Below are 24,302 nucleotides of genomic sequence, written 5' to 3' on the forward strand. Positions count from 1 at the left end.
AAGTGAAAACCCATAACTTTCGGGTCCAGCAGCAAACACTCTTGTTCACCACGGATAGCCCTTGGACTTACCACATCACTGGGCAGGCTGCTCAAGTCATTAAATGGTGATTCTAACGTGTTTGTGTCCACATTTAACACAACCACATCTTCCAATGATTTATTTTTCACTCTCTGTTTAAAAAACACAAGTATTAAAAAAACCTTATTATATATTTCTAACAAAATTAAGATGAGTTTGGAAACAAAAAAAATGATCTTGATACATTCAGCTTAGGAAAATTCAAAAGGGAAATTCAACATTATAAAATAATGTAAACAACCTTGTTTTCTGAGAAAAAGATTGACTGTAATTCATTCAAAGAGATTTGATTAAAATGCTTATACTCGAAATTTTCTTCATTTACTATCAATATAACTGCCAAAAAATTTAGCCCAACAAAAACTTGTAAAAAAAGGCAGAGGTACATCAAATATAAAAACTGTAGCCTTTACCAGAATGTCAATCTTATGATATGGTAATTTGTTTCCAGTTTCAAATCTATTTTAGCATAAATACACTAGAGAGATTATATTTATATAATATATATATAATTATATTGTATTTATGATAACTACAACTATAGTAGTGACCTACATTTCAAGTGAATAAATGTGTTTCTACACTGCTCTACCAATATGTATCAGTGAGTAGGTCTGAAAGTGAATTAGGAACCCAACGGAGAGACTACTAGTTTGTAATTTTCCAATCATTTACTCATATGAGTTTCTGTATAAAGAGTAAAACTTAATAGTCCATCAGATTGACCTATCTTTCCATGTTGTTTGAAAATTTAGTAAGAGTATCTCAGTAAGTTTACAAATAATAGTGAGCTATAAAAATTTTATCTAATTATACCTAAAGGAGAAATACTAATGTTTATTCTCTCTGTTTCACATATCTCCTTAAATTACTGACTCTATCACAACACTCCTCAGAGGTCAGTGATTCACTCATGAAATGAGGTAAAGTCACAGATCCAGAATCCATGTTCATGTAGACTTACTGGTGAAAGGTAGTTAATAATTTCAATACAGCAGTTTTAAGTGCCCTTCTATACAAGGCACTTTGTACTTTTAGTTAAGCCCATAATTATTTTTTGCTAAAAGAGAGAGAAAAAGAGGAGGTCTCTCTAGGTAGTCCTGGTCATCCTGGAAAACTATGTAGGCCAGACCAATCTTGAACTCACAGGAATCCTCTTGCCTCTGTATTTCAAAGGCTATGATTACATGCACGCTCCAGTAGCTAAGTGTTGCAAATTTAAAGTAGTTTAACCAGTTGTTTTGCTACACATTGATTCTGATTAAAGTGTCTCTGATCCATTTTGGGTTTCAAATCTTTGAGTATTTAGCCAAAGGTTAAATTTCCTACAGAAGTGAGACTTGGGGGTGAAGAGTTTCTATGTGGTTATAGAAATCCACAATGAAGACTGTGTGTTCTCGAGGAACACTGGCTCTAAAATTTGTCTTGTAAAAGACATAATTACTACAAATTCAGAGTTAAGAGATGGCTACCTCTAAGTTACTATTAAAAAAATCATTTTTCTGGTGATATAATTGAAATTCTATACTCATGTCTATAAATACTTTTATTTCCTTTTCTTTTCATGTGTTCAAATATTTAAAATAAATAAATAATTATTGCATATATTAACTCTAATTTAATAACAATTTATAAGCAAAATATATAATGCTATTTTTAGAATATATTAAGTATGTAATAATATGATGTGGTCATCTCATACCACAGAAAATGACATAATACAAAACACTAAATCTATTTTTTCCATTCAGAAATGAATATGTCCAAATACTCTGATATTATACTATCAAGACTTTTTTAATGACATTAGCACAAAAGTCTGAATAATAGTATTAATGTGATATATAGACTTTTTCTATTGCTTTTAGTTTTTAAGGCAGATAAGAACAATATTAAATTTCATACAAGGGATTACTGAATAAACATAGAAAAACTGCTCATTAAATAAACTAAAACTTTAATATTACAATAAATCCATTTAGGCTAAAGGGGGAAAGTAGGTGGCAATTCAACTACTTGGAAAAAAAAAAAAAAACCTGATACTAGCACTCTCTTGTTTCTCTCCAAAGTAAGTGCTAGCTATCTCTTCTTTGAGATGTAAGTCTCAGGCATGTAAGTCAGAAATGGCACCTCTTCCTCTGTCTTATATTTTTGTATCTTTTGTGGGGTGTGATTTAAAAGAACACATGAGAATGATTTTTTTCAGAAAAGTAAGAACATAACGCTGGACCCAGAGTGAGAAGCTGGTAAGGAATGTGAGGTCTTAAGTCTCTCTCATGTCCTGTAGATTCAACCCTTGCACACACTGCAGCTATGCACATTACACACACTGGGGTGCTGTAATGACATAGGGCAGCAATCACAGAACCTTTCCAAGAAAACAAGCAAGGCTGCCCTTATTTCTGTAGCTTCCAAATGACTCAGCTAAGGACTCAGTCAGCACTTAATTTCACTCAGAAAGCTGGGGTTTGGGGAGAATAAAATCTATTTCCCTTATTTCAGAAATAAATGTATACTTTGAAACAGTACTTTTCCAACATTCTTTACTGACAATTATATTTAAAAAAAGTGAAAGGAAGTCTCAAAGAACATAAGTTTATATGTTATAAAGTCATGTTTTAGAACCTGGAGGGTCTTATATAATTAATAATAATAGTTGAGTCTGTTAGGATCAAAAAGAACACTTTTTAGATTTTCTTAAAAACTAGTTGCAATTGCAAAAAAAAGGCAAAAACTTACTCATTTTTGTCTTACATATTAACTACTCAACTACCTATATTCAGTTTAAAATATTATAAAGCTCAATTTTAATTTAAGTCTGCTTGATAGTGACATAACGAAGCATGAGCTATATCATCTTACTATAGTTTAAGAAAATTGCCCAGAGGTTGTATTTTATGTTCCTTGGTGTTTTGCCTGCATGTATGTGTGTGTGAGAGGGTGTGAGAAGCTCTAGAACTGACTTTACAGACATGTGTGAGCTCTCGTGTGTGCTGAGGATTAAGCCTGAGTCCTCCAGCAGAGCAGCCAGTGCTCTGAACCACTGAACCTACTCTCTAGATCCTTATGCACTGGGTTAAAGGAAGTTCAAATGCATCTGCTCCTACCCTGTCAACAAGCTGAACACAGGCTGATAAACAAGATAAACACAGCACAGAAAGATGAGGCAACTTCACACAGTCTAATTATGGCTCTAAATATCTCATTTCATAAAAGGAACCAACTGAAAGTTAGAATGATCTTTTTCTTCAAAACAGTACTTTTCAAATAAAAAAAATCAAAAACCAATTCTGAAGATTGAGGGGGAAATAATTTAATTATATCTTAATTTCTCAAAAAATTATTTTAAATTTAAACTTTCTTTTTAAGTGGCCAATAAGTGTATGTGCTTCCTCATCCATCATAATTTGGAAAAGACTAACTATTTGCTTTAAAGGTGAATATAGAAGTGTTCCACACATAAAAATTAACATAAGACAACCAGGCACTCTCTCCAACTTTAAATAATTTTCATGTCTAGGTAATACACTATAAAATTATGTGTGCTATTAATATTTTTAATATAGAAATGATGAAAATCAAACTTTATTACTAATAAGAAAAATATGAGTAATTAATTAAATCAAAGTCAAAGTAGTGAAATTTAGATTATACACTACCTGATCTAATCACAGATAACGCTTATCTGTTCATGTCTCATTTCATATACTTCATCCTTAGCTATAATAGTTTCTTAAAATTAATAAAACATAAGGAGTCACAAATTTATCCCACTCTGACTTTAATTCTAAGAAATGTTAGACGTACTAAAATACATTAAAATCTAAACTTTAGTAATGATGAAACAGAACTATTGCATTAAGATTTTGAAAAAAAATTCCAATTCCAAACTTGAGAATAGATACAATTCTATAATCAAAGATTTTCTCAAGAATTGGGCTCTATTTTAGTACAGAATCATCTCAGATCAAAGCAAAGCCTAGTATTGGAAAGTAAAGGGAAAACCACACCTAACTAGTCAGTGTGCTCATTAGCAACAGGGTTGCATTATTAACGCTATTCTGTACAATCAGCAATGGAGAAGTGTGTTTGAATGAAACTGACATTGGCTAGTATAATGATGCTACTCAGCTGACTCAAACCTTATGCTTTACCCATTTTGAAATTAATATGCCAATCTTATAAGAAGTCCTGTCTAGAAATCTCACAGGCTATAAACCCAAGTGTTTAAAGTTTAAGGAGTTTCAGTTTAGGGACAAAGTAAGAAACAAAAATAATTTTTGAAATGATGGGATGACAGAGGAAATAAAGCCCTACTAACTTCATCTTCTACAGTAGGACTGAAACTCTGAACATGGAAAGGATATTCTTTGTCTTCTCCTTACTTCGACAGGCCTAGCATTGGGGGAACCCTTGTTCAGTCCCTTAAAGACCTGAACCACAAGAATGAGTAACCATGTCTGATTAATACGTTTATCATTAGTATGTTAAACTCACATTTTGCGTCTGATAAACTGGAAATAATAAAGTATAAAAGAAAAAAAACTGATTTTGTGAATCATAAATATAGAAAATTTAATTTCAAAATACTGTACCAAATATAAGATACAGAAAATCTCAAGTTGTAAGATATCACTGGTTCATTGGGAAACAATGATTTTCTTATTTAAAACTGACCACATGACTTCAAGCACAACCATTCCCATAGGTTTCACAGTGTCACAGGGCAAACCAGTACACTACATCAACTGAATTTATTTGAGGAACACTTTCTGGAAATATTCCCTTGAGTATTTCCATGATGTCAATCTCATACATCCTAGAATTAGTCAAATATGCTTTTTTAAAAACCTCTTTTATCTATTACTTCTAATTAATTAGTTTTATAACTATCTTACTGTAAAAGATACTCACCTCTATGAGACTGGAGTGTATTCCAATCAGGTATGGCATTGGGGCACTAAATTAAAAATATATATGTGTGTATAGATTCATATAGTTCATTAAAGCTGAAACAACATTAACGTCATTCAAATGCTCAAAAACTAATTTCAAGTGATCAGTCCACCATAAGACATTACAGATTTTCAAAGTTACATAATGTATAAGAGTTAAATTTCATCTTCTAGGTCATTAATATATTTAAGGCTAGTTTATATAAAAAATCTCTAAATTCCTAATTTTTAAGCAAAAGTTCTATACTTAAATAGTATTTTATTTAAGAAGACTATCAGAGTGTAGGTCAAATATTCTTGATAGTAAATACATTTTAAATAACTATCAAAAGTATCTACATTTCTTTTACACATATCTTTTGGTCAGTTTGATTATTCTGGTAATTTAATGGTTTGCTGTTATCTCGTGCCTAAGATGTCACGGCCACTCAGGCACCCAGTACTTATCTTGTGTGTTCTCCCTGCTCTAGGGCAGTGAGGCACACGGTCAGTCCCCTCTGTGTTCTTTCCCTCATGCACATTCACATTCATTCTACTTTCATTGTTATGGATAGAACAATTTTAATCAAAATTTTGAAGTCTAATACTAATTTTAAATGAAGTATTTCAGGTCATGACTTCAGGACCATAAAAGATCCAGGTACTAGGAAAGAAACGTGGACGCAGTGAGAGACAATGTACATGGGGTACACTTGCTCCTTGTACTGGCTGGTTTTGTGTGTCAACTTGACACAAGTTGGAGTCATCACAGAGAAAGGAGGCTCCCTTGAGGAAATGCTTCCATGAGATCCAGCTGTAAGGCATTTTCTCCATTAGAGATCAAGGGTGGGAGGGCCTATTGTGGGTGGTGCCATCCCTGGGCTAGTTGTCTTGAGTTCTATAAGAAAGCAAGCTGGGCAAGCCAGGGGAAGCAAGCCAGTAACATCCTTCCAAGGCCTCTGCATCACCTTCTGTCTCCTGACCTGCTTGAGTTCCAGTCCTGACTTCCTTTGATGATGAACAGCAGTGCGGAAGTATAAGCTGAATAAACCCTTTCCTCCCCAACTTGCTTCTTGTTCATGATGTTTTTGCATGAATAGAAACCCTGACTAAGACACTCCTGGATCTTACACTCCAGCAGAAAATACACATACTAAATCATTTTAATATGCTAACATATAAATTAGGTAAATGTTAAAAATAACTGTTAGGAAAAAAAAGATGCAATATATTCATCTTGAAATTTCAAATTAAATTATCAAAAAAGGAAAACAGGAGGGCAGACAGATGTCCATATAAAATGATAATATGAGAACAAATAACTATTTTTTAAAACACATTTTTGGGAATCATTTTATAGATATCTCTGACCTTTAGCCTTTTGTACTAATGCAAATCCTGTTTCTCAAAGGCTTATATAATGTTCTAAGTATCACCGTTATTAAACAGAACTGCCCAGACTCCTACATTTGCACTTTGCTGCAGAGAAGCAATAAGAGGTGATGTTAACAGACATCCTGACTGTTGCAGACCTCTCAAGTCATCTCAGAAAGTTCAAAGGTTAATTAAGAATGACTGAACAGTAATCTATATACCCAAAATCCCAGAAACCATAGCTATAGTTTCTCATTACTATGTACATGCAATATTTCATTACTACTCTAGTAATTCACATTACAAGTTGCCTTTGCTTATTATAACTCCTAAGACAAATAGGATCACTGAACATTGCTGTACACTTTATTTTTTTTCTCACTAATTTTTAGCAAAATCCAAACCATACAGACACTTGAACTAAAAACACTGGAGTATGATGTTCTAAGATACTAACTGACAGTGCAGTTTTGTGGAATCAAATGGACAGGTGCTTCTTCCCACTGGATGGCATATGTCCTACTGTGGCATAAGCCAAATCTCCTGGAAAGTCGCATTAAGTTCTAGCTGGCCATCCTACTTTGATTAGGGTTTTAGTATGTCAGGAAGGGCCCTGTGTTGACCCCGATGCTCTGTTATCTACATGGAAGACTGTCTCAGGGCCTAGTGTCTGGGGAACTATTTAGTAAAGACAGTACAGACGACTTTGTTGTAGAACTTTACTCTAAACCACTTTTTTTCCTTCCTAAGCTTACTTATAAAGAAGTTGCCCTGACACATACTACTACAGCAATCAGGCAGTCTGAAATAACTTTAATTTTTAAATTAAGTGGCTTTTTAAATTTTTTTCTTCTCTTCGAAGCTAAATTTGACTATTTCAAAGAAATAACCCGAGAAGCCATTTAAATGGCCAACCTAAGCACTACTTGAGCAGATGAAAAATCTATTATAATCCTGGTGGCTTACAGCCACACTTCTTCCTGTATACTTCATAGCTTTTAAGTACCTGATAATAGATGTGCCATACTGGAGTACTGTTATCTTGCTTAAGAAGAAAGCACAAATGACATCACTTCCAAGAGGTTTTCTCAAAGTAGCAAGAATGCTGTCCACTATTGCTCCAGATGCCACCCGTGTCTCTTCTGTGTGACTCTGCTAGAGCAACTGGAATGTTATAGGACTATTCTATACTTAGATGTGTAGAGAGAGCTGTATGCATAGCCATGTACATACATTTTCCACTTCCAGTGAATAAACAAGTAAAGAAGCTTATTCATTGCATTATATATTCATAGCTTGCCAAGTAGATGGTCTTTAACTGTTGGATGGCTGAGTGGGTGGGTGGATGGGTGGGTGGATGGATGGATGAATAGATGGATGGACCAACAATGTAGTAAAACTGTCAAAGGACCAAGATGTGTTATGCATCTATGGTCACAAGAGGGCATTATGGTCCTCTAGCACCAAGTGCAAACATAGATATGTTTTATGAATCCACAACTATTTCAAGACTTGCAATATCCCAATCATTCTGGAAAGTTAACCAAGATACAGATACTCCTCAAAAAATGTGGCCCCATTTGGAACTTGGTGTGAGTTATTTGCTCAAGTTACTCATGGGATAACTTATATTTTTTCTTCCTTAAGCATGTATAAGTATAATCCTAATATCAAGGATATAAATAGAAATCATTTTCCTAGGAAATTGCAAAATCTATATTTTCTGATAACAGAAGAAAATTACATAGATGGGGAGACAAAAGCTGAGACTAGCCTATGACTTTAAGGCTCAGAAAGTTTCAAGTAATTCCTTGTTTGGACACTACTCTCTACTCTGAACTAGAAGTACCAGGCACATAGGCTGTTTGGACTTGACCTCAGGACAATTTCTAGCATTAGAAGCAAGCAAGCAAGTAACAAGAAAAGGGAGGAGCTTCTTTACTTATAGTAGAAGCAGGAGGGTCAGAATCAAGAAATAGTTCTGGAAAGAATTTGTGCATTGTTGAATACTTTTCACTAAGTTTTAGAACATTGTAAATATCTAACATCACAGTGCACTGACCTTGAAGGTGTGCTATCTCCAGGCAGCCAGGACATTTTGCCAAAAAAAAATTATGATGCAACTAATATTGCAAAAATGAAATTCTATCATTAGTTTTCAAAATGACTTTAATTGTATAAAACTTTTAGGAAAGAGATATTTAAAAGTTTAGTTCTAGAGTGTTGTATATAAAAATCTATTGTCTATGTCAAAATGAACAAATTACATTCTCTGCCTTTAAGGAAAAAACGAGATTTTAAGTGTGTTGGTCAAACGAAAAGTCTTAAAATGAATAACAGAAAAGTTTACTCATTGATCTGGCTTTCTACTTAAGATATGTGTGTGTTACACTTTACAATATAATTAAATTACATCCTGTAGTCTCCAAAACTATTTTTCCTTTCAAGTTCCCCAAGGAAAGGACAGCAGTAGTGAGTCACTGCCTACCTACTTCACAGCATGAGCAATACTGTTACTACACTATGGAAACACACAGTACAGCAGTGCAATCAACCCGGACAAGTACATGCATTGTTCTGGAGACAGCTAGTCACAGAAACTTAATAGAACACCTACCACTCCTTTGCATAAAGATGGTATATTTAAATAATCACAATTTTTAAATAATTTTAAATAATATCCCTCATGAAAATTTTAAATAAATAGATTAATTCGAAAGAACTTTGATTTTCACTAATACTGGTTTCTAGACATAAGGAAACCATCAATGCTAAATGACTTCTCTCCATCTCCTCCAGTCTCTTTCTCTCCCCTGCTTTGTGTGTGTGTGTGTGTGTGTGTGTGTGTGTGTGTGTGTGTGTGTGTGTATCATACATATATACAAATGCATGATTTGGAGAAAGAAATCTCAACAAATTTATGTAAAATTAAGCTATGCCTGCAGGTGATTATAAGATGCAAACAATTCTTTATCCTCCAATGCCAAAACTATTGCACTGGAGTCTAGTTCTTCTGTTGCTTCACCAAATACAATCAAAGGAGCTTCTCCTCCGCAGTCTACTCCACAGTCTAGCCTTACAATATACAAGCCTTGCTGTATTCCAGTCTGAGAGAACAAGGAGGCCATTGGCCATTGTTCTAGTTTCTACTGGCCCAACTGAACTCAGATTACTGAGCTCACTGGAGCTGTTTCTAAAGCCAGCCGGTTCTCACAGTTACTTTTACACTTTCCACACTGTTTTCATGGTTGCTTTAGGCTGAAACTTTGCCTTATCCAGGACTCTGAAAAATTCTTTTCTTAGAAGCAACCTCTTTGACAATACTCTGTTTTTAGGGTGCTTCTACAAAAAGATGTGAAGGAAAAGGTTGCCAGTGGTAAAGGTATGAAAGCTTACCCTGATTGAGCAAATGGGATTATGGGTAGACTTACAACCCTTGTATAATACTTAAGCCACAAAATAAAATTATATTTCTTACCTACACATCATTTTTTTCTAAAAAAAAAAAAAACAACTATTGAAGAAATTTGCAAAATTTAAAGAACTATGCTTGTCAAATCTGAACTTTTATCTTTGGGGAAAAATGCTCTGATACATACTAAAGTACTCTTTATTACTTACAATTAATCTGAAAGTCAAGTTTTTATGGTTTCTTTAATCTAGACTGACCATAATATAAAGGTCTTTTTCCAGTGGTGAAATCTGGCAAAGGCCAGCTTACCAGCAGTAGTCCAGCAGGTGTGGCGGAAGCACAGGGATATATATGTGTTGCCAGTACATCGGGTAAAGCAGAGCAGCCGATCCATGGAGACAGGCAGTTAACTAAAATTCACAGAAGGGTAACAGTAATGAGAAGCTGCTGACCCTCTAAACAAAAAGGCATGTTCAAGGCATCAAAGATGAGTGATCATCATAGGACAATTTACACAGTGACATAGCTCACACTGTTTTTTACCAACTCTACATGTAAAAGTCAGTGTCTCAAAGGTCCCTCTGAAAAACACACAAACAGCAAAAGAGGTTTCTGGGGAATCATATGCAGATTGCCATATTCAACTTGAAAACATAGTTAGGGTCAAATTTTGGACAATAAATAAAATTTGAACTGAAAAAAAATCAGTGACTCTCTTAGAAAATATTGTAGGAAATGACAATTTGTGCAGCGCAGTTTGCGCATCACTCAGATTAATACAACACGATTAAATATGGGAAGAAGAGAGGCTGAAAGCTCCTGAGGGATATCATTAGGGCAAATTGCCAAAGAATGAAACATGAGCCAGTCAGGAGAGTCTGGAAGCTGCACTAATACCAGGGGACCTGAGCGTTCGACAGTTGGAGCTTCAGTAATGTGTGAACTGTGGGTTATGGTATCAAGAGACTCTGTTCACTGACACACAGAATGTCACTATTGACCAGCGAGCTGCCCAAGCTTGACAGCTGTACTACAGGAAGCCAAGTATATCATAATTTCATATTTAAACTGCTCATTCCAGATTAACATTTTGTTTCCTAGCTTTATATCACAGCAGCTGCAATTACACTGTTGCTACTTTAGAGGTAATTGCCATTTTAATTGTTGTGTTTTGGCAAGCAGTTAATTAAAAGAATTTTAATGCTTAACAAAGGGATAACATTTTTTTTTCTCCCTAACTAATCCTCATTCACATTTCTGTGTGGCATTTAATTTTAAAATGATCAAAGTTATAAAGTATATTCTTGGTGAATAAAGGAGTAATTAAACCAATGTTCTTTTTCATTGTGTTAGTGTTTACTACAGTCTCCATTTCAAGGTTGCCAAAGAAGTTCTTTTAGTTAACTTGAAAGAAAGAATTTTTAAAACTGTATGAAAATGAACCATATACTTTCCATAAGAAAATAGCTCCATCTTTTTAACAGAAATCAAAATATATACACAATAACTACATTTAAAACAATACATGTACACAAAGCAATCAGAATCTCATTAACATCACCACTGTTCTACATGTAAGTATAAAATAGCTTTATTCTATAGAAATCAATCATGACAATGTGATCTAAAATAAAAACATTACAATTTTCAATCATCTTTTCCATGTATATTATGTATTTTCCAGTAAGACTTTTTAATCAATATTATGTGACAAATACTGCAGTCTGACTCAGACTCTGATACCAAACCAGAAGCACTCGCATGCCTTGTACACATGCTTTGTTAGTTTTTCACAGTATTCTTTCAATAAATAATATTTTTAATTCCTCAATTACAGCAAACACTATGCCACTAGGAGGCATTCAAATACTTCTACTTACCAAGGATAGACCAAGGATCTGAGTAGATTAGAAACCAGATTAGAGACTGAAAATGAGGCTGAACTACACTCTGTCAAATGCTCCAAGAGATTTCCGATGCTGGTTGTAAACTGTGTGTTTTAAGTCCAAGTTAAGAGAGTTTACGTCCCTTTGAAAAGCATAGTTATCTACTTTGTTCATGTGGAAACAAATTACTTTGCAACATCTCATTTAAATTTTAAAAATGAAAATTTTCCTTTCTTATTAAGAAAAGAAACATGAAACAAAAGGAAAAGCTTATCTAAAGAGGAGGTGCAGCCATGATGGCAAGACTTCACTGAGTGCATACGGTTGAACAACTACCCGACACCCTGTAGCTACTCTACCCCCAAACCGGCACTCCCTAAACATGTTAGGCAATGTTCATCAACAAGCAATGGTATTATGTGGTGGGATGTATTAAAGGCATCCTAAAGATGGCTTCTAAGACCAGAAATGCTGCATCACAAATCCTTGCACTGTCCAGCATTTGGCAAGTGGTACCCTTGCTAATCAAGCCTACGAGAGGAGAACTGTCATACAGCCCGTGGAATCTTTCCAGACAAAAGAACAGGAAAAAGGAAAAGGTAAGAATATAGGACAATCTCTTTTTAGCTCGGGTCTGCCTTAAGAAACCTCACTGCATCACCTGCGTAAATATACATACTCTGGGGCTTCTCTATCCACTGTACATACGCTTCAGAATTACGTATCATTTCCCAATGATAACAATATCAATTAAAAATTGTTCTCAAGCACATACTTATGGAGACAGAAGACCAAAGAAGATCCAATATGCACTATTCAAACAACAGTACAAAAGAGCTATAAAATTTTAAAACTTGAGCAATTATTATAGCATGAAGTTGAAGAGAAGACAGCAAAATTACAAGTAAATAAAATCATAATCATAAGAAAATAAATGACACTAAGAAACTAAACACACACATGTAGGTTGAATGAGATCTAGCACTCAGTTTCTCAAACATAGAGCTTGGAGACTGACAAGCTGCACGGCCTGTGATACCTGCTCACATCAGCGGACTCAAGTGCCTGATCGCTAACATAAAAAGTTTCCAGGAGACAGGGAATAAGCACTGTCTGTCACAGGCCAAAAACTCTTTACTCTTAGATGACATGAATTATAGTATTTTATATTCTTAGTGAAAGATTCTTATCTGAAACAGATGGCTCATCATATATAAACTCTACCAACAAAATGTATCCAAAGATTAGGTCTAAATGTTTAATGCCCACTAGTAGTTATGGAATTAGAAAAATCATAACATTTCTTTGCTTATACCAACAAAAAAAATATTACCTTCTATATGCTACTTCACAAGACCATGATACAATACTAAACACACAGAGACCTACTCTTCATGAAGCATACATGCCAGTCTTCATGAAGCTTGCATGTCCTGAGGAAGGCTCATCATAAGACCATCACACTTTGCAAGTTGAGTATCCTCGTCTAAAATTCCCAAAACCCAAAAGACTCTAAATTCTTTTATTTTTTTGTAAATGCCAACATGACACTAAGTGGAAGACTGCACACCTGCCCTCACAAAGCAGATTCCAGTCAAAACGCATGCGTACTAAAAATACTGTTTAAAAGGACCTTCAGGCTTCATGTACAAGGAACATATGAAAGTTGAATAAATTCTGTTGGGATTCAGACGCCATACTTAAATATTTCATTATGTATCTTCAAATATTTCAAAAGTTAAAACATTCTGGTACTGTGTATTTCAGACAAAATCATCAATCTGTCAGTCAGAAATGCTATGAAGAAATCTAAAGCAGATTAAGTGCTGAATAACAGAGAAACTTGTGTAGAAAGAGGATTGTGGGAGAACTCTAATGTGACTGAATGGGACCCAAATGAAGAAAGAAAACAGAGTCTTGTAGACCTAGGGAGAACATTCTCTGCAAATAAGCATGGCAGTCAAAGTCCTTGCCATGCAACATACACAGTCTCTCCACAGAGCAGTAGGGATTAGATAGAGCATGCAGGAAGATGGCAGAAAAGGAGAGCTGGTGGGAAGTGGGTCAGCTGCAGGGTAGAGCAAAGAGTCTACATTTCACTCTTCCACAGTTTAAAAGAGTGGGAATCATGTAAATACATCACTAAAATGTTTTTTAAAAAGACAAAGTAGTGCTAAGAAAACTATGTATGCAGGACATTTGTGTGAGAGTGAAATGAGACCCCTGTAACAAGCCAAGGAAGAAGCATCATCTGTGTGCTTTATAATTAATAAGCCTTTACATTTAGAGAAAAAAAACAGCTCAATGATCTTTCTGTAAATTAATACTACCCAAAATTACTTGTCTGACTAGTGACAGGGCTAAGAGTCTATACTGCTTTTCTACTAGTTAGTAGCTTCTTTAATCCATCAGTTATTTTTTTTAATCAAGTGAATATTAAAAAGAACTGTTTGGGGAAATAGTTACTTTACATATGGAAAGGCAGGTCCACAGTGAAATGCATAAACCATACAGTCTTTCCATATCTTCACACATGTATAACCTTTGCCATTGTCAATATTTCCCAGGAGAACAGCACTTTTTACAGTTAGAGAGCCTACATGAACACAGGACTTATGCTACATTCTTCTCCTAGTGTTCTACACTCTAAGAATATGAATAGGTTTCCTATGATTCGTACCCACATTACTACCATAAGACATTTATTAAATAATTAAGCATGAACCTATAAAGTATACAAAAGAACTATAGAGGGAAAGTTGCAAATCAATTATGAAAGAAAAAGAATAACTAAATTAATTGGAGAGTTAGCCCATGACTATCAATAGAAAGATAGTATCTTCAAGATATGAGCTTTTCCAAAATCAATCTACAGAGTCAATGCAATCAAAACCCCAGAGCATTGTTCTCTGTACATCTATCAGTTGACTAATACTTGTTATATAAAAAGCAAAATCCAGAATAGCAAGTATATTCTTAAAAGAAAAACAAGGTTGGAGGCCACAGACTATTTGGTTTTCAAATGCGAGTGTAATGCCACAGAGATGAATACAGGTTAATACTAGTGAAAGCACAGACAGATCTATTGAACAGAAGAGGTAGTCCAGAATAGACCCCATAAATACAATCAGCTGATCTTTACAGATCTACTGAACAGAAGAGATGGTCCTGAATAGACTCCTATAAATACAATTAACTGATCTTTACAGATCTACTGAAGACAAGAGGTGGTCCAGAATAGACACCCATAAATACAATCAGCCAATCTTTGACAATAAACTGAAGACATTCAAACTGAATAATGGCAGTATTTTCAACAGATAGCATTGGAACAACTAGACATCAAAATTGAGCCAAGCATTATGCCTTTCACAAAATTTGACTCAAATAGATCACAGGCCTCAATGTAAAATCCAAAGTTATAAATATCAAAAAGGTAGCATAGCAGAAAAATCTATATGCCCTGGGGCTTGACTTTTAGACAAGATACCAAAAGCATGATGCATGTCAGAGAGACCTGAGAAGCTAAAATTAAAAGCAAATGTATGTTCTAGGGGTTGAGCATTTTACCCACATGTGCAAGGCCTTTGAATCAATCCTTACCACCATAAAAACAAACATACAAACAAAAACCCTACAGATTTATTTTGTAAATAAAAAAATGGAACAGAAGGAAAGAGAGAATGGAGGGGAGGGAAGGAAGGAGGGAGAAAAAGAGTAAGGAAGGAAGGAAGGAAGGGAGGGAGGGAGGGAGGGAGGGAGGGAGGGAGGGAGGAAGGAAGGAAGGAAGGAAGGAAGGAAGGAAGGAAGGAAGGAAGGAAGGAAGGAAGGAGAGAGAAGAGACTGACTAGTAGTAAACAGCAGTGACTGACACACCTGAAGGGGGACTTTTGTCATGTATATATAAAGAGCCCTCTAGACCTCAGCAATAAGAAAACTTAATAAACACAGGCTTGAGACCTTAATACACTTCGTCAAATAGTACACACAGATGGAAAATGAGCATGCTGTCACACACCACAAGAAAGAAGCAAACAGGCATACTCACTCAACACACTGCTATCTCCACTGATGGCCAAAGCCCACAGCACTGACAGCTCTGGAAAAAAATGTTCTGTGGCAGCAGCTTTCAGTCTTTTCTGGCATGGATGCAGATGGAATGGCCACTCCAGAGGACAGTTTGGTAGCTTTGTTTCCTTTTCTAAAATCTTCATTTAATTAAAATACTATTTTACATTTTATTCTCTTCTCTACTCCCCTAGGATGGCATGGTAGTTCATCAGGACTACTCAAAGAAAATATTTTAGAATAGACAATTTATAAACATAAGCCATTATCAGAGGTCTGGAGACAGATGTCAAGATCCAGGAACTGGTAGAACGTGGTGGGAGCCATGTTTCTGCTCCACATGTGGCACCTTTGTTGTAACCATACATACGGGAAATGTGCAGACATATGAGAGGACTGCACTTCTTATAGGAGTACTAATTCTATTCGTGAGTATTCTTGTCTTAGTTAGGGTTTCTATTGGTGAAGAGACACCACGGCCATGGCAACTCTTTCTTTCTTTTCTTTCATTTCAATTAACTTAAAAAAAAAAACCAATTATATATTTGCATCCCAAATGCTGCATCCATCCTGGTCCACTCTTCCAGGGTTCCTCCCCCCATTTCCTCTCCCCTTCACCTCTAAGAGAGTGCCTCCCAGGGTATTCCCCCACCCTGGTGCACCAAATCTCTGGTCTCTGCAGGATTAGGTGCAGCCTCTTCTACTGAGGCTAGATAAGGCAGCCAGCCCTCTGCTGCATATATCCATGTAACTCTAATAAAGGAAACACCTAATTGGGTTTGGTTTACAGTTTCAGAGGTTTAGTCCATTAACACCATGGTAGCACATGGTGGCATGAGGGCAGATATTGTGCTAGAGAAGAAGCTGAGAATTCTACATCTTGATCCATAGGCAGCAGGAGAGTATTCCACATTGGGTGGAGCTTGAGCATAGGAGACCTCCAAGTCCACTCCCATAGTGACATACTTCCGCCCACAAGCCCACACCTACTCCAAGAAGCCCCCACCTCTTACCAGTGAGTGTATGAACACCAAACCTATTCAAACCACCACAATTCTCATCTCATAATTTCATCAGTCTCTAAAAGTAATACTGTCCCACTGACAAGGTCTATGTATAAAACTGAGGGGATCATATTCAGACTACACAGGACAAACTATGATGCCTAATTCCTAAAAATACTTTCTACCTCTTTACATCACACCTGAATCTTTGGAAAGTTCTAATCATGTCATTGTGGTCAATGCAGTAGCTTCTCATACATAGTCAAATGACTAAATTTTTCTTGTTTTCAACCTTTAGATGTTTTTCTGTCTATCAGGAAGCTGACACAACACTTGTCATCTAGAACACAACCCAGAAAACATGAACATTACTGAAGTGGAACTGGAGCTACAGCACTGACTGCAACATGAGTTCAGCCTTCGAGGAAGATCGGAAAGCGATGCAGAGACCATGGCAGAACACCACTTACTGGCTTGCTCAGCTAGCTTTCTTATACAGCCCAGGACCCCCTTCATAGGGATGGTATTGTCCACAGGAGATTGAGCTTTGTTAACATGCCAACAAACCAATCTGATAAAGGCAATCCCCAATTGAGTCTCCATCAGGAAAAAAATGGCAGCTGAAGCTAACTAGGAGAATAGGGACAATTTCTATATTGGCAGGTAAGATTACTCTTGGCCTTATAAAAAACTCAAATGCCACAAAATCTATTTGCTAAAGAAATATTGGCCACTGGCTGCTGTGACTGGCTTCAACAGACAAAAGGAAAACAGGAACAAAGGGGACTAGAAGTGGAGCCAGGGGTGTCTCTGTGGTAATTCTTGATATTTGTCTCATAATGCAAATGAATGGAAAATTTCAATAACAAGACAACAACAATCCCCATGACTAACATGGAGATCCTTAAGGAACAAAAGATTGTTCAAAAGAACAAAAGAAAAAACTCAGCCTTGTGAGGTTCTGGAGGAGTATGAAAATGAAGAATGGATGGACAACAAGAAGCCATATGTATCTATCACAGCCTCAGGACCAGTTATAGGAACCAACACAGCAATTTCATTTATGGAGCAGATGAAAATGGACAGTAAACACAAAATTGTTTTTATTAAGAGCCCTACATTTACCTCATACAATTAAGAGGCCAAAACAATCCTTAGCCACATCAGCTCAATATTGAACAGGAATCAATACTGCAATATAAATTAACAGAACTAAAAAGAGTTCAAGATGTATTGACACTTTCTCCTGGAGTTATTAATATTTAGATCAGCTTCTTTAAAAATTAAAATCCTGTAACAGAAAACACATATACAAAACCCATTGTTCAAAAAAACAAAGTTTAGGGGCTGGAGAGATAGCTCAGCAGTTAAAAGCACTGAGTTCAATTCCCAGGAACCACATGATGACTCACAACCATTTGTAATGGGATCCGATGCCCTCTTCTGGTGTGTCTGAAGACAGCTACAGTGTACTTGCATACATAAAATAAATAAGTCTTAAAAAAAAAAGTCTACATGAGCCTATCATGTATAAATACACAATTTTTAAGTTAAGAAATTGTAACTTAATAAAAAAAAGCTGAAGGATCTCACTGATATTTCAACATCAGCCTCATAGTGAGTGCAGGACATGTTCAGAAGTAAGAAGGATAGGAATAGTTGGAAAGTAGACCATTTTAAAGTATTCAGAATCTTGCAGAGGGAATATTGAAAACACACCTGAGCAAGGTATAATTTCATATATTCACTGAAATGTCCTTTTGTTAAAGCCTGCTGTGCATGATTACTGCCAGAAGACAGTCTCATGAGAGCAACAACATCTAACAAGAGGTCCATCGCACTGTTCCTCAGGAAGCTGGGAATACATTTGGCCCAAGATTCAGCTATTCAACTCTTGGGAATATACCCAAAGGACACTATGTCCTACTTCAGAGACAATAGCTCAACCATATATACAGCTGCTGCATTCATAGTAGCCAGAAAAAACTGTGAAAACCTAAATGTCCATCAAGAGACGAATGGAAAGAAAATGTACATTTACACTATGGAATATTGCTCAGATGTTTTAAAAAATGAAATTCTGAAGTTCATTAGTGGGAATGATAATACACTAGGAAAAAGCCTAAAGATATATTTGGTTTTATAAGACAGTCATGGTAAAAGGGCAAAACTGCATGAAGGGTGAGAATACATTCTTTGAGAGTCAGACAGATTAGTTTAGTCACACACTAGTTTTATGAGGATGGAAAGCTTGCCTGAGTTTTATAAGTTCCCTTTTTTAACTACCCACTTTAGGCATCAACAGCACTTATCACATAGTAAGTGATAATTAAATCATTTTAAATCATTGCGCATAAGGATGACTAACTCACACTACACAGTGTTACAGAAACGATATTGATACCATCTTATGCGAATTGAGATGTTAGCAATCAATATATGTTACCAAAAGGAACGTTTGTGGGAAGTGATAGTTTCCTTAACTAAGACAGTGGGCAGCTAGAATAGAAACAGGGATCAGAGAAAAAAGAATTACAGAAGCAGAGTCTATAGAGCTCTGTTGGGGAAGATGCATAAGTGGATGAGGTCACTTACCAAATCAGCCCTAAGCAATAAGACATGATTATCAAAACAGATGAGTTCTCTTTGAAAATGGTAAGTGCAGCATCTCTAGTCAACTACTTGACAGTTTATAACTGGCATGCACATCAAAAGAGACATGCTGCCAAACTCCAACACAAACATGAAAAAAGAAGAAACCATACAAACACAGAAACCAAGTTATCTTTAGCAGTACTTTGGACAAAGAATGGCAAAGACAGACAGATAGATAGATAGATAGATAGATAGATAGATAGATAGATAGATAGATAGATAGATGATGACAGATAGATAGACAGATAGATAGGTTTATTATAATCATCAGTAGCATAAAATTAAGTCATCATTCTATATAAAAGGTAACAGAGCTAACAGACATCCTCCAAGATCAATAGGAGCAAAGCTGATAGAATCTGCATGGTAACTGAATTCACCTCTAACAGGACTCCATGGCTGTCACACAAAACCTCCTGCTGTATGAAGTGAAGGCCAACTGTATGCTTTCAAAAGACAAAGGCTGCTAAACTCAGCCAGGAAAAGGTGCACACTTCCCGGGGAAACAGGGAAACTCTGAGAGAGGGGAAATAGAGGTGCTCGCAGTTTTTTAAAAGGCCTCTTCCTCTTCTGCCTCCTCCTCCTCCTCCTCCTCCTCCTCCTCCTCCTCCTCCTCCTCCTCCTCCTCCTCCTCCTCGTCCATCACCACTCATCACCAGCAGCTGCAGCAGCAGCACCCTGCACACATGCCTTCCTGCAAAGCGTTTCACAAGAACCTCATCACAGCCATTTCCACACTTAATCATATTCACAAAGTGCTGATGGAGATAGACTGCTCAGAAAGGCAGTGTACATATGTCAAATAATATACTGGTAAGCAGAGTCATTAGCCACAGTTTTGGGAACTTATTCAGATTATGGAGATTTTAGGACAATGCAGAATTTTAAAATGCTCCTATAAGACCTCTAAGAAAATTCCAGATACAAAGTTTTCACTGTACTTTTCTGCTGCAGTCTGAAAAACACAGAACAAAAGCACTTCAAAAATTTCAATCAGGAAGCAAAGCTAGGTACATTCTGTTCTCTCAACAACTGCTCAGTCTTAATCCCTAGAAGAGGACACTGTGCTTGAAGTTTCAGTTAGATGAAGATACACATGTCTCTACCAAGAGAAGAAAAATGAATATATCAAATGCAGAAAATGATGTTAAAATGTTCTGGACTTTCTTATTCAAAGTCTACAAAAACTACTATATAATAGCTGATTTTCTGATCACAAGATGTCTTTCTACATATGCCCTTGATAGAATTAATGAGAAGGTGAGAGAAAAGCATATGCTTGCATGCCTGGGGGCAGCAATAACAAAGAACATACAATTTATTAACACAATTCCAGCGCTCATAGCATACCACTCAGTCTAAATATTCCAGAAATAGTATGCATGTACAATCAAATGTCTGTAAATGGTATGGATACATTGTTAAGAGGATGATACTTACCTATTATATATTGGTCAAAATAATGCTAACATTTAGACATCTGCTTTAAAGAGATACATTGCTTTTACCTGCTTCTACAAACCATAAATGTACGCCCTAGTTAACATATTACTGACAGGATGATGAGAAAGAGCTCCTGTCAGATGCTGGCCAGCTGGGTGTTTGAGACAAAATGCACAGCCCCAGCTGACTAGTTAGAGGAAGTCTGTGAGGTACAATTACAGAGGCATATGACAAGGCTTCACGCCTGACTGATTTGAGAACCCATGACATGGCTTTAAACAGCAGTTCTCCCGATCTACAGTCACAAAACAGCAATAAGTCAACTGATACAACTGTGTAGGATCATGATTTATTCCTCTGCTTTGAATAGATGAGACCATAAGATGATGTTGTGCTAGTCTTCTAGGATTCACTCTGCCTTAAAACATTAGGCCTGCCTACCTACAGCATGCATAAAATCAACAAGCTTGTTTGGGTCTTACAGAGGCCATTCTGTGTCCTTAGCAATATATACATCAAAAAATACAAGCAAAACCGATGTTGTCCTAACCCATTACGCTTAAGCACATGAAAAAAATGTAATACTAACACTATACCACAGTTCTATGAGTGGGAAAGGGCTCATTAAAAGTTCTGAAACATAAAGGAATTGATAACTGGTTTACATAACTTAAAACTAATTGTAACGTTTATACCTATATGAAAGACTATAAATTATCTTAACTACAAACATAATATGAAGAAAGTCATCTTCAAGTTAGCTGATTCACTACCACCAGACACCAGCAAGTGAAAATCCTCAGCAAGTCCCAAGGCTTGTATCTATTTTAATTGTGAAAATTATGATGGACAAAGAGTAATGGCCAAAGGAAAACAGCCTTACAAAGTAACAATAAAATTATGAACGTTAAGGCACTTTAGCGCATATTCATTCTTCATAGTAACTCAAGTGCTGACTACAGATGTACAAAGTAATCAGGAGCTGTCAAACACAGCTTCCTACAGTAATGGTGAGCATGACAAAGTATCTATGATATATGAAAAAACAAAAATGCAAAAACCAAGGCAATTACTATTCTTCCTTTGTGTGTTTTAGTGATTTCATTAAACTATCTTTTTAAATAAATAGTTTTCCTCTACTTTATAAGACCTTAACCTTATATGTCACTCTGTATATAATTTATAGCAGTTGCATTTATTCAGACTACATATACAAGAAAGTTGTTCAAGGTAGTATAAAGCCCCTTCCCACACACAAGAAGGGTGGAGAGATTATAAAAGCAAATTTGAATTATGTTTATTTTATCAACTCTACAGTCCCAGAATTAAACCAAAAGAGAACTATAACTTAGAGATGGTACCACTCATTTTCAAGGATTGCCATAAACAATTGATACGAGGCCCACCTTGAACACTGGAAATAATTCTGTGTAATAACAAGCTTTATTAACATCTGCTTTTTAAAATAATAATTCAGGAATACTAACAATGTTGCATTAATAAACACTGACCATGCAAACCATGCAGACATAATCCTAATCATTTCCTATAGGTGTGTCTCCTTACTCTCAACAGCCAACCAAGCAGGTCAAGATGGCTGTTCCTCTCACTTCACGTGTGAAGAAGCAAAGTCAAAGACAGGTTACCCCATCATTAAGAACGGGTTATATATTAAAAACCAGGAAAGATACTGGAATTTTTCAAAACCCTGGATGTGTTTTCCTAAACAGCCATTGTATTTCACCCAAAGAGTTCATTCCCTGCTTTGTTCCAAATCTGTTTGAATTCTACCTCATTAAGGATGTATTCCACCCAAACACACACTTTCTACAAAACACAAACCTACCGTTCACCTCCAGCTTGTACATACTCATATTTTATAACTTGGTACATATTCCACATGACACAATAGATGCTTTTTTTGTTCAGCTGTTTATATATTTCATGCCAGTATAATAAGAACACACAAACTGTCCTTGGTTGTCTTACTGCTGAATTTATAGTGACTAGGACAGTGCCAGGCACAAAAATATTGCATGCATGAATTACTTTCTAAAACTATAAGACAGCTCTTATAACAATCTTTGTCAACATGAGAATAATTCCTATCAGAAATATCTTTAAAATCCTGAACTTATTATGTGTGGAGAATAAGGAGGAGCTGGAAGGGGATAAAGATTAGTCCCTCATGAGCAGCCAACCCTGAATGGCAGAGTGAGAATCAGTCAGATGGATTCCTCAGCACCTTTTAGAGGAAACGGAACGGGGGCCACTCACTAGTACTTACGTTCTGATGCTACCACCTCATATTTACATAGAATCTCCTTTACACAGAATTATTTTGAATATGAACATATTTCCAACTTAAAAGATAATGATTATAAGAGTATCACTTCCTCGGTATCTCAGGCTTGCATGCATCTGACTCTAGGGTGGCAGGGGTAGCTCCACACAAAGAATGACGGCCTGTTTTCTTTCACACTTGGATCCCCAATAGCTTTTAAGGTTTGGGGGTGGTGATTTAACTTCTTTGAAAATGCCCTGGGTTTTTGTTTTGTTTTTCTTTTTTTTTTTTTTTAAAGTTTTAAGGTATATAAAGTTTGCCTGCATATCTGCATGTACCATATGTATGCCTTGAGCCCATAAAGGCCAGAAGAGGGCACCAAATCCCCTCAAACTGATGTTACAAACCACTATGAGCCACCACGTGGGTGCTGGGACCAAACCCCAGCTCTGCAAGAAAAGCTACTCTTAACCTCAACCACTGAGCCAGCTCTCCAGCCCAAGAAAATATCCTCCTTGTAATTAAACATTAACTTGATAACCTGGAAGAATCTTAAAACTCTATGTGGTCTAAAATGCTAGAATTTTCTAAAAGAAGACTTTTATTTCTTTTTTTGTTATATATTTTTAATATATATATTTCCAATATCTATAATATATAAATATATATAAATATTAATATATATATGTTATATATATATTTTTATTTGATGTATTTACATTTCAAATGTTATCCCCCTTTTCAGTTTCCCCTCCAATAACCTCAAAGCCCATCCCCCCTCCCCTCTGCTCTGCTCTCTACCTACCCATTCCCACCTCACCACCCTAGCATTCCCCTACACTGGGGCATCCAGTCACCACAAGACCAAAGGCCTCCCTTCCCATTGATGCCAGATAAGGCAATCCTCTACTACATGTACATCTGGAGCCATGGGTCTCTCCATGTGTACTCTTTGGTTGGTAGTTTAGACCTTGGGAGCTCTGAAGAATCTGTTTGGTTGATATTGTTGTTCTTTCAATGGGGTTGAAAACCCATATACTCAGAAGATGTTCCAACATATAACAAGGACATATGCTCCACTATGTTCATAACAGTCTTATTTTTAATAGCCAGAAGCTGAAAATAACTCAGATGTCCCTCAATAGAGGAATGGATACAGTA

General features: G+C 36.1%; 1 protein-coding gene across 2 annotated transcripts in view; it reads right to left on the bottom strand.

The window, feature by feature from the left end:
• Dennd1b (DENN domain containing 1B) overlaps window positions 1-24,302 on the bottom strand; it is a 201,219-nt gene that overhangs the window by 78,387 nt on the left and 98,530 nt on the right. For both annotated transcript variants that reach the window (XM_028773787.1, XM_028773786.1), the window contains 3 exons: window positions 10,111-10,211; window positions 4,996-5,041; window positions 72-173 (listed from right to left, as the gene is read on the bottom strand). In XM_028773787.1, coding sequence (XP_028629620.1) covers window positions 72-173; window positions 4,996-5,041; window positions 10,111-10,211 — 249 coding nt within the window. The remainder of the gene's footprint in view (window positions 1-71; window positions 174-4,995; window positions 5,042-10,110; window positions 10,212-24,302) is intronic.

The sequence above is a fragment of the Grammomys surdaster genome, unplaced genomic scaffold (genome assembly GCF_004785775.1).
Source record: "Grammomys surdaster isolate TR1022 unplaced genomic scaffold, NIH_TR_1.0 234, whole genome shotgun sequence".
In the NCBI taxonomy this organism is placed as follows: Eukaryota; Metazoa; Chordata; class Mammalia; order Rodentia; family Muridae; genus Grammomys; species Grammomys surdaster.